The sequence below is a fragment of the Ruditapes philippinarum genome, unplaced genomic scaffold (genome assembly GCF_026571515.1).
Source record: "Ruditapes philippinarum isolate M1 unplaced genomic scaffold, ASM2657151v2 ctg2837_1_1_1_1, whole genome shotgun sequence".
In the NCBI taxonomy this organism is placed as follows: domain Eukaryota; kingdom Metazoa; phylum Mollusca; class Bivalvia; order Venerida; family Veneridae; genus Ruditapes; species Ruditapes philippinarum.
Window position 1 is genome coordinate 118167 of NW_026861965.1, and position 19752 is coordinate 137918.

At 29.4% G+C, this 19752-nt stretch overlaps 1 protein-coding gene across 16 annotated transcripts in view; it reads right to left on the bottom strand.

The window, feature by feature from the left end:
- Positions 1-2255: 2255 nt before the first annotated feature.
- Positions 2256-19752, bottom strand: part of LOC132717479 (MAP kinase-activating death domain protein-like) — a gene marked incomplete at its 5' end in the record, with an annotated part of 63209 nt that continues 45712 nt past the window's right edge. For 6 of the 16 annotated variants that reach the window (XM_060700960.1, XM_060700952.1, XM_060700954.1 and 3 more), the window contains 11 exon segments: positions 2256-3773; positions 5053-5099; positions 7524-7596; positions 10107-10213; positions 12234-12257; positions 12892-12964; positions 13406-13570; positions 14094-14201; positions 14870-15086; positions 16218-16338; positions 16849-17008. In XM_060700960.1, the coding sequence (XP_060556943.1) occupies positions 3684-3773; positions 5053-5099; positions 7524-7596; positions 10107-10213; positions 12234-12257; positions 12892-12964; positions 13406-13570; positions 14094-14201; positions 14870-15086; positions 16218-16338; positions 16849-17008 (1185 nt within the window). 16 annotated transcript variants of the gene reach the window in all.

Sequence of the window (19752 nt, forward strand, 5' to 3'; positions counted from 1 at the left end):
ATGCAGGGATAAACGGTGGCTGCAATTCTGATGCCTCATACCTAAAAGGCAAACCTTCAGCCACAATAGATAAGACATGTATCCATTTTTTTTCAAATAAGAATGCTATTGTAAAATTGCATTTACTAATTATTTCAAAGGATTATTTCTATTCAAGGCACAAATGCTCAAATAATTTGAACCAGCTTGTAAGATTCTGTTTTGCAAAAATAGCCATGTGATAAGCTATACAGTATAAGCATGAATATTTCACATATAATATACTCGATGCCCAATTCCTATAAAAAACAACAGGAAAACGGAATCCCTATATCTAACGCTCAAAACGACAAAATGAAAATATTGTAGCTTCGGGTTGATTGAACCTGATCATGGACGCTACGGGAAGGTGAAACTGGGACCAAGATTTGAAAGTTTTTTTTCTTCTTCACGGATAAGTTCCATAGTCATTGACATAACACAGCAATTATTATAAACTAAGGGTTATGGTTTGTTTATTTTAGTAAGAAAAAGTGCTGCAAACTAGATGAAAATGCAGATCGTGGACGTTCTCTAAACAAGCTCCAGAAACTTCATAAAGTGAGCAATCTGTGTTAGTTTTTTTTTTTTGAGACGAAAACTAAAAACAAAAGCCAATGGCACTAAATCAAATTTTATCATTTCATAGAATAATTAGTCAAAGTGTTTAATGCAAGGCCTGCATACAAGTCAGCTTCTGATTTGTTCCATCCTATATACAGGTCTGTGTGCAATGTTTACATTTTTCACTACTGACATTTATGTACAGGGTTCATAAATACATATTTTTTCTCAAACATGTGACCCTGTACATAAATTTTGTAGAAAACATATCATGATTGGATGTCCTATTCTATAAATGAATTGTTCAGAAAAGTATTTATGTTATTTCAGTACGTTTGTTATAAATTCATACATCTGGACTGATGTAAACTAATGTTTCAATAAGACACAACAACAAAGTAATATCTGTGATTAGCTTTATTAAGTTTTGTTATAACAATATTGCACAGACAGTCAAAATGCCTTTACATTAGAATAAAAAAGATCACTATCATCTGAACCCATCACAGCCTAAACAATCATAAAAATAACAACAGTCTGAACCGGTAAATTAACTATATTTTTGTTTACATTTGTCTGCATATTGATAACTTACTATGAAACGTTCATACTTAAATATAAATCGAAAGATTTAATGACAATACTGTTTAGCTATCAGTTCTTAGTACATATGACCTCTATTTGATGTAATGGGCTTGTCGTTACTTTAATTTGAAACATACACAATGATCTTACTTTATACTGCCATCATAGGCGTGGCAAAAGTTATCTAGACAAACATGATCAAATTAGGTAGAACAAAAAACACGCTCATTTGTAATAAGCTAACTAACTACATATTTTCAAAGGTATTAAATAACTAATGATCAAAAGTTATATATCAGTACTTAAAGTTATCCAAGTCAATAATTCCTGAAATATGAACATTAGATATCAATTTCTAAATGCAGATAAAACTAAAATTACGATGATTGAAGGTTTTATCTACGTAACATTGCTACTCAGCATACTAATTGTAAAATTTGGGATTTTTTTTAATTTTTTTGGATTTCGGGGTCATTTCCCATTTTTTGTAAACAAAGATATTTCAAAATTTTGCTTTCAGCTAATCAAGTTTTTCTAAACTAGAAATCAAATAATGTTCCCCTTTGAATACAGACACATGCCCTATTATTATATTTAAAATAAAAGTTTAATAACATATTTTTAAATCCTGGGTAGATCTAAAAAGCAGATTTTTTTCCGAGAGGAATAAAAAAGAAAAATAAAATGTATGTAATTATCTTCCTATAAATGAAAAAGTTTTAAATACTTGGGGGATTTCCAGCGCTTTAAAATTTAAAATTACCCTATTTTAATCTTATAAATTTTCTAGTTTATAAGCCATTAAAATTTAAAATTAACTTAGCGTCACCTTATCAAAATGTTGGGAAAGACGACAATTTTTTTCAAAAAAATTATTTTCCCCTAGCGGCACTTGAGCCTCTTTTTTTCTTAAATTACTCAACATTATAGCTGTAACATATTCATACAAATGTACTTTTAATATTTTCTTTACAAATTTCTGTTTGAGATTCATTACAAACTACATAATTGTAATAAATACAAAAAATTCACATCGATTAATGTAACAACAAATTTACATAAACTTTATAAATAACATTTATACATATGTCATTCTGTAACAAGATTTGTTGAGCTTCAATTCCAGTTGGCTGAAAAGCACTGTACACAGCATATAAACATAAAACTCTTAAAGTAAATAAAGCTATTTAATTTACAGACATTTTACACATGTGACGTAACGTATGGGGTATAAAATATAGCCATTTTACAAATATTGTGTTAAACACATGTTTGCATTCAGCAGACAATTAACAAATAAAATACACAAATAAGAATAACACGCTGCTTTCTTTTTCTCCTGTCAAGGCCGAGGGATATGTATCAAGTATAGAAAAGTACACAAGCACTGTGATTCGAACCAATCATTACACTTCTTTTCACAATTTGCTCTGATTTTGCACTCTTAAATAATCGACAAATATCTCGGTCTGCTTATACTCTTTGTTTTCCACAAAGAAATCATCAGTATTGTCAGTAAACTGTTTCACTAAACTTCTATTGTTTCTATACTTCCTTCTGCAGTTCACGGTTGTGACCAGAGTAGAGTCATAATTATCAATTTTTTCCAAGATTTCATTTCCTTTTAAATTGCTAATAATTCAGCGTTCTTGTGGAATTATTTTAGTGAAAGATAAAAAGTACAAAGTTTAAGCATATAAGTAAAGAAGACTTGAGACATTAATATTATGATGTGAACTATTATGCAACAGATAGAAATTTAAAGCGTTTGCCCAAATACTTATTTGATTTTTTTTCAGGGCAATATCTGCAAGAAAACATATGAAAATGACTCATAGTTTACCTTTGAACTGAAAGCAAGGCAAATTGTTGTCAATATAAAGCTTTGGACAAATATTCAAAGCTGAATAAAGGCATTTACAGTGTCAAGCAATACACAAATGACACTTAAAAGTCAAAAAATAGAATATTTATATATTTAAAGACTTTCTGTACAAAAAATAATAATGTTAATTTGAATAATGAAAGACAAAATCAGACAGATTTTACTATATTATAAAAGTAATCTGCAAGAAAAATAAGCAACTATATTCAACTATATTTGATATATTTTTATAACAAAGAATCAAAATACGCACATTTCCGAGGTCAATGACATCATAAAAGCACCATTCGAAAATTAATACTAATTAATATTCAATATACATGTCATGTACCTATTATGTTACCCCATTACTATTGTTCTTTCATTGCCATTTCTTAAAACTAATTTCTACAAATGCCATGTTTCCCAATCGGCAATTTATTTTAACATTTGACCTTTGGTCCAAAATCTTAGTATCTTTATCTACATATATTTTCAGCTAAATTATTTCACTTTTATTTATTTACGCATAATTATGGACAATGGAAACTATATGTGAAATGAACACAATGGGCATTCACCTCCTGAGGTACGTTATTTTTATGAAAATATAATTATATATATATATTAGTAGTATAAGACTCTACTCTGGTCAAGTCTGTTTGCGATGATGATCTTTAATCTCGTTTCCAGCAGCAACATAGGAAAAAACACACAACACAGCGTAACAGATCTGGTCAGCCTGTATAATGAAGAAAAAGTATCATAGAAATTGAACCAGGCAGTATTAGCATGGTAATATGTAACGAACATTATAAGCACAGATCTTCTTTCACAAAAATAATTCTTATTTCAATCAATTCCTCTAAAATTTATCACCAATAAGGCAATTGTTTAATAACAATTTAAACAAGTTTACATACTTAAAATATTTCTTGACAGATATTCATCTTGAAATAATAAATACTTGTTAAAAGTCACAAAACGTCATAAAGTTTTAAGAACATCATATAATTAATAAATACTCTTTATATTATAGAAACAAGATTTTAACAAGTTTGAACCCATTTAAAAAAGGAAAAAAAAGAACGAATGGTTTCATTTACGTGAGTACGGGGGGGAAAAAAAAGGAAAACAAAACTTTATGAGAAAGTCTTCTGCTCAAAACGACGAAACTTTCTTGTCTTTTTTTCTGTTTGTTCTATTTTGGCAACTTGGACAGTTTATAACACGATGTACAGTCATTCCTATTGAATTTGCCTATCCAACAAAATAGGGAAGATACGTAGATACATGCAACAGAAAACAAAAAATGAATACCCAGTGGAGAAATAAACAAAAAAATATGCTTTCTGAGAATGCAAACATAACGTCATAATACAAAGGTAAATAAAACAAGGTTGGATGGTCATACACCTATAATATTTAAAGAATGTTTAAGTGAGTAAATATATGTATATCTATATATCTTTATTATTAGTCCAAGCTAATTTATGATCAACCAATATAAACAATGTTATATTCATTTATTCTTAATGCAATACGTTCTTCATCTTTAAGGCCATGATAATATAAACTAAACTATAATTTTGTTTACGCAAAAGATTCAGAAAAATGCCACTTTCTTTCAAACACTGATGACTTGTAATCATTTTTTAATACTTATTGAAGAAAGACATGTAAGTTCGTATCATTCTTTAATAAAAAAAAAATGTGAAGCACTCTTTAAACAAAATGGACAAATAACATATTCTACAATACTCATTCGTGGTTTCCTAGCAGGAGATGGTGAAACTATTACTGACAGGTTACTATGTAAAACATATAGCACAAATACAAAACAACTAAAACCATTTACGACGGTATATTATCACAAGATTAACCACTCGTATAAAACAAACTTAAATATCCAATTAGAATTCAAACAATAAAACAATTCAAGTAGGAAGGGTTGAGGAGAATTTCAACATGCAACTGGGATAGTCTAGGCATTCATTATATAGTATTTGATCATTACTCACCATACTGGATTGAAAACGGTGCTGAACTACTTGTTTACTTTTGGAATCTGAAATTATGCATTATTTAATCATGATAACATAGGAGAAATACTGTTATACTTAGAAATGACAAGTATTACAAGAAGGACAAAGGTCAAATTATAAAGTATGTTTTTTCTTTCTACGATTTTATACTTTTTTGATTGACAGTTGCAATGTAATAAGGTAAAAATATTCTATTTTGATATTCAAAAAGGAACTGTTTTTTTTTTCATGTTCTTTTCTGATTTTCATAAATGAAAAGCAGTTTTAAACAATCAACCAAACTGACAGACGCATTTTGTTGGCAAAGGTTCATGTTTTACACTTTATTTATATGTAGATCATGTTTATGTGTAATTTTAGATAAAGCATTTGCTATTGTGCTAAAGTTGGTGCTAGGGGCATGAGAGACTTATCATTATCTCTCACAAATCGAGTTTGCTATTTCCATCTGTTCACTATTCTTAAGAACAGAGTTTCAACAATAGCGTGCCTCTGGCAACTAATATTATCCGTGCGACCAATGCAGACCAAGATCAGGATGGCACCTCAGCTCCCTGTTGTCTGATCATGATCAGCTCCGGTCGCCATTCAGTCAGTATTTATTTAGAAAATTACAATGACTAATTTTGTCCAGAATTAAAGACTTGTCAGTCAATTTCAGATATTTAGCAGGGTTAAACACATGTAAATGCAATCTTTCTTTATTAAATATTACTACATGACCAATAGCTATAGAATAATCTATAAAATGTAACTCTCATGAATGATATACTCATATTATTTTTTCCATGAAAGAAAATGTTAACACATTCTTATAAAATACATTGAATGTATTTAGTAACTTAAATAAAGAATAAATTGACAAATTTGGTTGGTACATATTACTTTGCAAACTTACGATGGCTTTACATATCAAATGCAAAATTATGATGAAATGTATCAAATTGATAAAATTTATAATAAATGAAATTTTGAACTAGACAGCAAACGTTTCAGAATTACTTCATTTCACCATCTTTAATACATGTATATTCATTCAGTAAAACCAAATATGTTACATTTTCAATATTTTCAAAATTGGAAGACATTTATTAGCATTTAATCAAGATAAAATAATTGATAGTGCATGTGCTATATAAAATCAAAGTTGGAATTTGCATTTGTCCAATCTACATTGGATCTCATTAATTTCTGTATATATTCCTTCCATGTCATAAACAACATTCACCTCTTATCCTTCTTGTTATTTTTTTATTCAAATAAAACAAGTTCATTGTATAATTAAACAGACAATAATAACTGTTTCCCTTTGCATTAAAATATATATACACGTATTATTTATCAAATTATGAAATATAACACACATTTTTTTTCTTTCTAATAAACTTCACAGCAACCTATTATACCATGTCTATTACATATATAATAAACTTACCTTAAAATCTATGTTTTACAATTTCAATAAAAGCAGACAGAGTTACAACATTTTGTGCAACAACTTTTACAATGTTCTAAACACCAACAAATCTAGAAGTTATTGTGGGAAGCAGTGTCAATAAATAATTACATTGCCAACTTTATCATTTTTTTTACAGAATTTAGATCATACTTTGAGAAAGGATAATTCATGATTTTGATCGATTTTTTTCAAAAGAGAAATATTGATCTGATTTTGATCACAAATATTGATTTGGTTGCAAAAGTTGTAGAACAAATATCACACTAAAATTAACTGCACCACAATATTTGAGCTAGTCTCTTGTCTATACATGTTATTTCAAATTTATATTACATTCAAGTAAGTCATTTCATTTTGATATTGCTTCTTTCACAGTAACTGTTTTCTTCAGAAAGACTGATTCAAATATCTAAGATGCTGTTTTTATGTTTTAAGAATACCATGGTGCAATTACATCCTGACAACATATAACACTTTAAATGTAAATGGCCTTGAAATAAACTGGAACACAACAATGGTAAAAATACATTTTAACATTCTTAAATCTTCATTCAAAAGGTATAAAGAGAAAATACGAGTTGAATTAAAAAAAAAAATCATTCAAAAATTTATATATTCAAAAAACACCATGAAGAATCAAATGGTATCAAGAAAGAATAAAAACAAGAAAAATAAATGTTTGAAATACAAAGTGTCTTATTATCAGGCAGGTTCAAATTTGGAAAAGATAGAGAAGAAAGTTCCAATTTTGACATGCTAAGATTCATTCAGTTCCATGAACTTGGTAAAAAAGGAAATGGAAAAAAATAACAGGTTAAAAATCAAGACCATTTACACATACACATCTAAATATGATAATGGTGCGACTGTGGCAGCCGGTATATACCCTCGTTCTATACTAGCGGAATTCATTGCTTTACGTTTCAATCTTGAAATCTAAAATAGAAAAAAATAAAAATGAAAGAAAAACAAATGACTGAGATCTTACCGAATTCTTCAAGAATAAATATCTCCCCCTTCAAGGTAAAACACTTCTTGATACGATTTAGCTCTATAAACGACTGAAATAAATTAAAAGCAAAATGACTAGGCAGTAGAGTGATGGGGCTACCATACCACTTGTGACGTCCCGGCAAGTGCACAATATAAAAGAAAATATAACAATATCAGTATTTCTATTTCACTGTTATATCACATGTAGAAAATAAATAAACAATAAAAAATATATTAACTGAAATAGCTGATTCTCTTGAGAGATTATTCATTTGAAATTTACTTCTTGCTTTACTTGTATTGTATATAAAGAAATCGAGATTCGAAATTAACGGGAAAAATAAGGCACCAGTCACCGTAATAAACAGAAATCTTTATATTTACTTAGCCAAATTATAAATAATATAAACTTTATATTAGCTTTTATCTAGTGTTTTTTTGGCTTTAATAAAAAAAGGATCAATGAAAAGCAGTTGATAGATATTTGTCCTGGATATAAACGTCCAATTTATTTAAAGTAGCAAAACAGATATCAAAATTTAAAATCCACAAGTGGTATTGTATGAAAAAATACTAAGTAAAACTACGAGAGAGGAAAATGAAACAGATAGCAAAAATGAACAGAATTGCAACAAAAACCAACATAAAGAACAAGCACACTTAGGAAAATGATTGAAATAATAAAGAAGCTCACAAGGTGTCCACCAGCATTCACGTAGTACACTTGCGAACACTCAAAAGTCACATGACAAACATGGTCATGTGACTTTAGAGTGTGTCACATGGTACCATACAATGTACAGAAATAGCATTACCTCAAAATCCTGCACCACAGGGTTGGCAATAGGGAAAAAAGAAGAAGAGAAAGTTAAATGCAATAACAAGACAAACACTATAACCATGCATTGCATATTTGTTGTTGCCGTAGTAAGTAATATTCTATTATATCTGGTTTCATACTAGATTAAATTGCATCTTTATCTAGGAAACAATAAGTACAAAAACAGATGATATGATGAAATTGAAATTAAGAAGTACTTAATTCAACTGTATTTAGAACTTTTTTAAATGCATACAATTTAAACAATTAAAGTTGTTTAGTGTTGTTTTTGTTTTTCAACAAATAAATGAAAACATCTAAACGTCTTATCCCAAAATGAAACAAAATCTCATCTAGAATCTAAAGTCCCAAGTTTTCAGAAATTTCATACAAATATGCAACACAAGGATATTTTTAACTTTCTTTAACAATACTAGGGTAGTTTATTATTAAAACATTAAATAATATTATATGATACTAAACTGCATGATCATTGGAAAATGTGCTTATAAAATGTTAAAACAATTTGTAGTAGAATTATAATGTAGATGTAAGTCACTAAAGTGCAGGTTTTATATATGTATAAACGTCATTACTTACAAGGAATCAATGTGTTTTATTATCACTAATGATTATACAACATTTAATCTATGTATTACAGATAGAACTAACATTAATTCAAGTTGGTTATTTATGCTTTTTTTATTCTACAAGAATTTGTGAACTATATGCTACACAATAGTGTGTTGTTAGTGTGTGAAAGATTTCACAGGCAGTGAAATTTTATGCAACTACCCTAATATTATTTCTATAACAGTGAGCAGGCATCATGCATGTGATCTGAGTACATTGTTGACAATTATTTCTTATTACACTGTCATTATGCAATCAAGAAGATTCAAGGCAATCAAATATTCATTTATAAGATAAGAACAGGCCATTCTAACATTCAATATGAAACATGATTCTACAAACCAAAGCATACATAAAATACACTTGCCTAATGTTATTACACTTTCATACTTTGTTCAATAACATAAAAAAACAATTACTATCCATTATACAACAATCCATTGTTTAATTTCTTGTTAATAAATTTAGAAAAATGCTAAAAACATATTAATGCTTTACATAAAGGTAAGCATTTACTTGGTCTAATTAATCTCTTTTTGTACAGGTGATAAAGATACTAATTTAGTGCCTGAATTTACTGAATCCAAAAAATAATTAAAACCTTACAATGGTGTATAAAAGCAACAGAAAGGTTTGCAGAAAATAAAAATGAAACTATGAGTAATTTGGTAAAATCTTTTTTTATTTTAATGTCACTTAAAGCACTAAAATTCAATCATGACCTTTATACTACAAGAAAATGGAAATTCTTACATTAAAAAATATCTTGATCTTATTGTTTAGGAACTTGACATTGATTATCACATAACTGTCCTATTACTGATATCTAATAAACCTTAATGTTAGGAAACACAATATACATGACATGAAATGGAAAAATTATCAGCAACCTCTGGGCAACTTTGGCAAATATTTGACTGAATCTCAAAAAATATCTGTTTATCACGTTTTTTTTTTTTATTGGTTTTCTTGTTTTTGTTTTTTTTGTAAATGCAGTAAAAAAAAACAACTTAATTTAGGTAAATCTAATTGCCCAAAAGTGGCTGATGGTTTAAGGTTTACAACAAGAAGAACAAAAGCCATGCAAACTGATAAGATATGGGATAACATGCAACATACGCCTACCTTACTATTGGCTAGTAGCAAACCTATGCCTTCCATACAAACTTGTAGTAACCCACCCTGCCCCGACTTTACATCTTGCACCGGAAACTCGCCCCCTAGTTCAGGGCCTGAAAAATGGTATGTGTTATTTCAACGATTTTACTGATCCTTCAGTTGCCTTCCACAATCCCTTTACAAATATTCATAAAGAAGCGAAGGGTGAAAACATCAAATGGAAGAAGAAAAACAAGGTAAGATGGTTTGTTGTTTCTTTAATATGGAAAGGAATTTCCAAAATAGCTTGTATATAACTCAAACTGCCATGCACAAATAAACTAGAGTTTAATCAACGTATAGCTAAATGGAGTAGCAACATATACTAACTGAGGAAACACGATTGAAATTACAGTGGGACACTCCAAAATCAAATGTCCGAATGATTGAAGGTTAGCACTCGAACATCTGAACAATCATAGCCAGTAAATAATAAAAGCACAAAGGTAAAGTACATATAATTAACTGCAGTACAAAACATTGCAAATAAAAAGTAAAAAAAGTGCATAGAAGTTTCAGCAGATAAATGTGTTTTTAAAATCATGTAACAGTTATCAATCAGTGATTAAATAAAATCAAATACTTGCAAATTTAAAATGAATTACAGTACAAACACTTTATAACACTTTGATTTATGAATTATCCATATTGCTTTTTCAGAATAATTTTTCATCATTTCAATGCATGCATATATAAATTGCCAATGATAAAAGATTTCACAGCTTTCATATCCTTGGGTATAAAGTCCAAAGCTCATGATGTGTCATTTTTTTACACTTGTTCTTTCTGTTTAACATCAGATGAGTTTATTATATTGAAAACTACTATTCAATTTTATTTTAGTAATTCCCTTTGGAATTAAGAGCAAAAAAATTAAAATAAAGTGCTATAAAGAACTTGTAATGATTTAAAAGTGTATATCATCACACTAGACTGTACTTGTAAAAGTAATTAAATATCAATCATCACATTCATTAACAGTTCAGAAAAAAGAAGACAAGTATAAACATTGTAAGCGAGGAATGTATAAAGATCACGACCATTCGACATCACTGGACGCTACAGGGCTTACCTTTCTTGGGCTTTCCCCAATCGGCTGATACAATAAGTTAGTAATAATTTAAGTCTTCAAATTATTCAGATAGACATATTTATTTACCATATGTTAAAAGATCAACTTACTAGTATGTTTAAAGATCACATAATTAAAGGCACTGTGCATTTTACAATCTTATTTCCTTTATTACAACTAGTTGATTTTGTTGGTTTTATTAGTTATTCCTTATACTTAAACTCACAGCATTTTTAGGCGCTTTATGAATATGAAAATATTAACCTGACCCAAACTTATCTTTTTTTGTGTGTTTTATTTTTGGTAATTAATTAAATGAAAGGATTTTGGGAATAAAAGCAATAAATAGGAGCAAGTGATTGACAAAAATTAATTCCCATGCATAACATTAAATGATAATCATGATAAAAACCTTAAGCTGACCAGTTTCTATAAAGTATATTCACTTCATTAGTTTACTTAATTAAAATATTCTTATTGACAAACACATTATCCATATTTGTGCTTAACAACATCTTTCTCCTGAGAATTTTTTATAAAATATTTGTGCAGCATCAGCTGATAGACTTGATCATATAATCTTACTGTCTATAAGTATGTTTTACTTTTTGTCATGTCAACAAACAATTTCAAAATTGTAAAAATTTCTAAAGATTGTACAATAATTTTAGAAAACAAAAAATTAAATTTTGACTCATTTTCATAAAATGATCTAAGTTTGTTGTGAAAAGCCTAATTCACCAGAACTTAAATAGAAAACAAGTGTTGTGACATTGTCAAATTTGAAGGGGAAAAATAAACAAAAAAAACCAGATCACATTTCCCCAAAAACAAAAAGTAAAGAAGGACAATATATACTCTGAAACAGAAACTGATCAAGCAAAGTAAAATTGTGGTTTAGAATAAATAATGATGAGATTTTTTTCTTTCCCGTTCTCAAATGTAACCCCATACCCATATTGTATATCATGTATAATTATGGGTATTTCTGTCCTAATTTTATAATGACACCTCATACTCACATTCACCCATTGGCATTACTAGAACTGAAACCAATATCCAACAACAGTCAATTTTATTATAATTCAACTATTTTCATAGTTTGCTGAAAAATTATTATAGCAATCTTTGTTTGGCAATTAAATTTTGTTTGTTTAAATTCAAGTTAACTAAGTATTTCAGTCATACACCTGCAATAATTCCTGGATCATATTCCAGTACTAACCTTTTTATTCTGCTGGAAAAAACAATTACTTAATGAAATTAAACAGGAGATTGAGTTCACAAGTTACAAAATTTATGCCTGACTGTCATAAATATTAAGTAAATATTGTAAAGAGTTAACACGTAAAGATTTAACATCACAAACAAGACAACAAATCATAATGTCACTCACATTACTTAATTTTCAAACGTTTTTCTATATGCTGAAATTATAACATATCTTGTTTTATATTTTAGCATTTGCTTTACATAGAATTAAAAGTATAAGTTGTTTAAGAGAATGAAATCTTTTGAAATATAGGCTAGTGAGTGACCTGTGTTGGTAGCGTATGAGAAAGCACGCTAAAAGCTCTCATGACAGACAGACAGACAGACAGACTGAGACACAGAAAGTGGGCAACACCACATTGGGAGTGCAAGAGAACATGATGTGAAGCACCTGTTAGAAACACTCACCTGGTATCTTACTATTATTTCTCGTAGCTGCCTTCTCCATGGCCTCCTTCACACAGAAATACAACTCTCGACACTGAAATCAATTTTATTTAGTTTGTTTTTCAATATATATTCAAATTTTATTAAGACTCATTGAAACTACTTTACAACTTTTTTGTTTGATGGTATCTTCTTAAAATTATTTTTTGATATTTTTGATTAATTATAACACAAGAAAAAATATCTTTCAGGAGGTAAAATACTATAGCTGTCTAAAGAACAAAACATTTATATGTAACAACTAGCTTAAATAACATTATTTCATAAATTGTTTTTAATAAAATACTGCGATTAAAAATTACCTTGCTTTTCATGATTCAGAATTTGTATGAGAAAGTTTCATTGTTGTACCTTTAACATTACATTTTACCAACTAACAAAACCTTACCTTAACTAATACTGTGAATATTCAGAACAGATGGTATATATTTTGTTTGAAATTAATGTATTTCTATACACATGTTATTATGCTTACCTTTTTAGTATAGAATTGATTGAGTTGTACTTTGTCACCAAGTTTTCTCCATAGACAGAGGACTTTAGTTTTCGGACAGTATGTCATATTGACAAGTTTCTCGTACCACCATCTGTCACATATTGCACCAGTAACACTTCGTAATATTATACAATCATCACATACCTGAGGTAAATTAACAAAATTATTATCTTAATTAAATTACTTTTTTGTCAGGTTTTTATCCATTTTTCCCAGTATTTTCAGATTATTATCCGAGTACAATAAGCCTGATTAATAAGCCTAATTAATTTTACAAGATTATTTTACTGGTTTATAAAATTCAATAAATGTGAATTCAGATATAAGCCTTTTAAATCATAGGTGGAATTTACAGAGGCCTGCTTGGAAGATCAGAAAATCGCATGTGTTTACCTCATTAATTAAAGTCGTTACTTACTTACTAATCAGTTGTCATGGTCACCACAGAAAATACTCAAGCATTACCTCATGATCACAAATTAGTAACTAACACACTATCAATCTACATAATTCTGTATTTTTTGTTTGAATATTTCAGAGATAAAAATGAGAATTACCATTCTGTTCATTAAATGTCATTTTTATGAATTTTGTTTTTTTGAAAGGAAATACATCTTTTATTTCAGCACATAATTCATGCGTGATGGCATGTAAGAAAACTGCCTACCTCCATAAAAAGCATGTCTCCTTTATTATCACTGCCCCAGTGAACTGTAAAAGACTGTTTCTGCATAAAACGACTCCCCATAGGTCGAAGGTCAATATCATTGCCATGCTATTATTCAAATGAAACAAAAATCAGTGAATAACAGGCATAAATGAACAAAACAACGCAAATATGTATAACTTCTAATTGTAAATAAGAAATCTAAATTTCAACATTAAAACCATCAGTATTTATATCATTTAAATCATATACATGCTCTAATTATTCTCTTTTTCTTTGTTACCAATAATATTTGTTACCATTAATGTATCAAACCTGTGTATTTTTGTACAGGTGCATGGTGATTAGAAAAAGTTTATACAGGGGTCCAGAAAAAAAATCTCTACATACAAAGTAAAAATAACTATATACAGAGCACTTAAAAAGAAATTTTGGTACAATTATATTGGTCATCTTACAATCATTTCAAGCTCTGCAATTCAATCTGAAGTTGATTATTTATTTCAGTGGCATTTAATGAATGCTGACATTTTAACCGGCTAATCAATTCAAAAGATATTAAAATCAAGGGGAAGTCAGTAACAAAGACCTTGTCTATATATGTATTAGTCATCTTTTGATGGTGTGAATTAAGAAAAAATATAACTTGCACTTTAAAGTATATTACTTTTACGAGTAATTCTCTATAAGATTTTCCTTGAAGACTGTCTGTTTCTTTAAATGTGAGAAGAATGTAGCATCAGTGTAATGGCTGGTCTCATTACAACAGTACTTACCAATGTTTCAATCTTGTCCAGCAGATTGTTTATTTCTTGACTATAACTTAAGCCCATGTGAGACTTCCCCAGCAGTCTACGTACTTTCTTCTTTATTTCCACCTTGTGTACTTTGGTCATCACCATAAAACTGACCAGATTATACAGCATCACAGATAACAGTTTATCTTCATCATGCTCCAGTCTTTTACGATCACCAGGTCCCAATGAATTGTACCTGATATATAACAACAAAAATTTGTTACATTATAACATAGATCTGACTTCCTATTCTTTAAAAGAAGAGCACTATGTGATGTTAATGCTTGTCTCTTAAAATAAACATCTTTTCAAGCATTTTAAGCTAAAAAGTGGCATAAGTCCAAAAACATAGCTTTCATTATTATGCGCCTTGTCTTACAACTGCCTCTTGTCACAATAACCAAGTATGCCTAGTTTCATATTGATACCTTTAGAATTGTTCATGTAATAGCAAACATTAAAGTTACTGCACAACGACAACAACATTGCAGCGATCATAACCGCCCGAAAATAAGACCTGTCCATAGGACAGCGCACTTGCCTGTTTTTGATGCTTTTAAAGTAAGACACAGCTCACAACTCTGTCAAAAGGTAGTTCACAGTTAAGAGACCTATGCACATCATGTCAGATAACCACAGAGAATAAGCATGTGAAGTTTCAACCCATTCCCTTCAGTAGATTTGAATATATCATCTTACTCACAAAAACTTAACAAAGTCTGATGGCAATGACAACGCCCGAGTGAGTACAATAGCTCTCCCTATTTTCCGAATAGGGAGCTAAAAACAACTGTTTTACAGTCATCAAACACATCATCCGTTATTCTAAAGGCAATTGATTTCTGTTATTATAATCAAAAAAATGTTGTTAAGTTTTATAGAACTGTATTCATATAAATGATCAAAATATGACATAGAAATGTAACAGAAATTATGCATGGTCTACAAATTTCAAATTGTCTTCATTTTCAATTATACAACAATTTTTTTCTTCAAAAATCATCAATAAATAAGAGATTCTGGACCACCAGTATAAACAAACCACCTTATACTCTTGTTAAAAGATATTTTCACAAATTATATGTAAAGGGAGACAACTAGTGTTGCTTTTCATTTCTTTCAGAGTCATTGCTAATGGCACATTAATTTTCAGTTGAACATATGTTTAATTACAAATAAAGTTTTCACTTTTACTATGAGCAAAATGTATACACACATTTCTCTCTTACAGGTTTAATTATGTGACAATTCTATACTGTATTGGTTTTCAGAATATCACTCTGATGTCATTTTGGTTATTAAACTGTCAAATTCAATATAAATTTACCTGTCCATCATTTCTGCTGGACCCTGGTCCATTCCAATGATATCTCTCTCCTGGGCTACAGCATCTAGGTAAACATCTTCCCAAAACTGCATCTGATCCCACAATCTACTCCTCTCCTTGCCTATATAATATATCATTATACAAGTAAATTATTGTTCACATAATTAGGAATTAATTGTTTATAGTAACTATGTTAGTATATGAGCTTAAAAACAGTAAAAAATCTGGAAGAAGTGTGATCCCTCCGAAGCATTAATCACAACAAAATTACATGAAACCTGCAGAATCTGTTTGATTGTACATGGGGGATAATGAAAAAGCGCAACATCCCTCACTGTAACTAGCACCGTCTTGAGCGGTACTTAATTTTTAACACAAACAAGTGCTGGAAGTAAACCTCAAGAATTCATGCCATTCTTAAGAATTAAGAAAATTGTGTTACTCCGTAAGAAAATCATCAACTGTAAAAGGAAAATTTTCTAAACTAGTCTAAGGCACTAACATTATGCAGGGATAAAAAAAAAAACCTCAAAAGTTCAAAAATGCCTTGAATGAAGTACTGACTAGAAGTTAACAAGAAATATCATCAACAATGACTTGATAATATTGTAAAAAGAAATGAAAATCTTACCTATAAGTCCCTCAAACAGGTATGTTTTTGTGACTTCTGGAGTGCCTGGTATAGGGGATGTTGAGATTATCTGACCTTCCCTATACCGTGACCCTGTACTTAAACTGCTTTTATTACTGTATAAACTTGATGAACGACCCTTCTTAAGACTTCCTTTACCCTGTATACATATAATATCTCTTTTGTTATAAAACTAATGTTTTACTGCTATATTTCGTCTTGTTAAGAACTATACTTACTACATAATGTTTACTTTTTTAAGGTAATATTATTAAATTACAAAATTAATATAATTATTTCATAAAGCAAATAAAATACTTTTATAGAAAATCAATTTTATAACTTTTTTATTGGATATCATTAATTAAGAAACTGCAAATGCAGAAAAGTTTAATAAAAAAGAGATTTTAAAATTGTAAATGCAAAGAAAATTAAAAAAAAAATGGACAGCTGTTCAAAGCTACAAATTTTATCAGCAACAAAAAAGTTAGCAAAAATACATTGGTTTGCAATACAAATAAGGCTTCTGATCATAAATAACAATATAGTCAAATTTTAATAATTTTGATAATAATTATCTATAAGCTCAAAAGTATTTCTGTCCAAAAATATTGTAAAACTAACGATGACAAATAAATAGCATTTTAATAAGCTTCTAGTGTCTTCAAATCAAAGGAAATATACTGGTATTTCTGGTGAAATTTGTGTTTCTGATAAAGTTTATTTTTCTGGTAAAATTTTGTAAGATTTGAACAGTGTAAAAGAGATAAAATTGAGACAGGCTTCACATGGGATTGAACCACCACCAACTTGGTAAACATTACTAACCACAATAAATCCAAACCTAATTGCCTCCTTTATACATGCATTCAGAATTAAAATCTATATAAATAACAACTTAGAAAATCTTCATGTAGATTAAAAAAGCAATTAAACCAATTAAAAATATATGGAAATTATAAAAATAATTAAGTGTTTGCTATGGAAGCTTATAAAGGGAAAAAAGCATCAAAAATGAAAACTGAAAATAAGATAATATAGGATAACTTTAGAAACCTACTTGCAATGTACAATTCAGCTGACCTGTACCATTTATATGATGAACTAATGTCTATCTCGGTCAGAGACAGGGCATAATACTAGTTAAACAATAGCACCACATGAAGTTTTGATGCTAGTCTGTTAAAATTTCCAAGTTAAAAAGGGGCATGGTAAGCAAGTATCCCAGGTTTCATGTTGAAGACTTTTTAAATGTTGAATAATAATGGGCTACCTTAAAGTTTTTGCACAACAATGATGACAACACCCAAAACTTGATATTAATAACTTGACTTTTCCTTCAAAAACTAGCTAAATCATAAGATAATTTTTAGTTTTTACAGTTTAGCTAACAATATTTTTAAATTCAAGATACGGCAAGAAGGTTTGTAAATAAAGGATTTTAAATTTTTCTGCACTGCTTTCCATTTGCTGTTTCATTGTAAGAACAATAACTGTTGTTTTAAGGCCTGGAAAGACACAATGAATTTTAACATTGCCTTCAACCTAGTCAAACTAAATCTGATTTTTATGTTTGACTGGGATAACTAGTGGTGTTTTCACAGTGGCATTTTCTTAGTTTGTAAGTTTATCTTTCAAATATCTGATAAAAGATTTACATGTATTCTATTTACACAAATTATCTCCTAAAATCCAAGCTCTATAATCAGAGACATAGCTGCCATACCTGGGATAATATGAATGGCAACTAGCTTTTCAAAATTTTCTTTGTTATGACTCTTGAAACTAGTTTTGTTCTGTCTTCTATCCATATAAATTTATTCATAAACAAATTTTAGTGTGACCTGTGAACAGTCATATGTATTGTAAATCGAGACAGACACAGGGACTACTTTAATTACATTTGGTGTGACCTGTGTACAGTCATATGTATTGTACAATCGAGACAGACACATGGACTACTTTAATTACATTTGGTGTGACCTGTGAACAGTCATGTATTGTACAATCAACACAGACACATGGACTACTTTAATTACATTTTGGTGTGACCTGTGAACAGTCATGTATTGTACAATCAACACAGACACATGGACTACTTTAATTACATTTTGGTGTGACCTGTGAACAGTCATATGTATTGTACAATCAACACAGACACATGGACTACTTTAATTACATTTTGGTGTGACCTGTGAACAGTCATGTATTGTACAATCAACACAGACACATGGACTACTTTAATAACATTTAGTGTGGCCTGTGAACAGTCATATGTATTGTACAATCGAGACAGACACAGGGACTACTTTAATAACAATGAATGGTGACAGGTTGAGGACAAAATTCATGCAAACACAACAAATACCTCAAATTTGTAAAATGATTTCTTCCTTGAAACCACCATAACAACATAACAGCTGAATCCTTTAAATTGTTCTAATTGACTTGCTTTGAATTTGAAACAGTTCATTGTTAGTGACAGGATTTTGATATCAAAAGCTAAAGTTGGTCAGCCATTTCCTCTTAACTTTGTGTACATTAAAGCAGCACAAACATAAGCTCTCATGCTTACATTAAATCATACTTTGTTGCCATAGCAACATGATCTTGTAATATGACAATTCAGTATCATACCTTTAGGTAACATATTTGTTGTTTCGCTTTATATACATACTTTTTTTTAACAAAATGGAACAAAAGAAAAAACAAGACCTGGCTTTGTGAACAGGAACAGACAAATGCCCCCGAAACAATACTTAGGGTATGAATATGTGTGACCTTTACCTTTGAGCAAAAAGCCTTGGGATTGCATAAATACAACATCATGGTGTCCAATACATATATGCCAAGTTACTTTAAAATCCATCTAGAAATGACAAATGACAGGGCACAATGACAGAA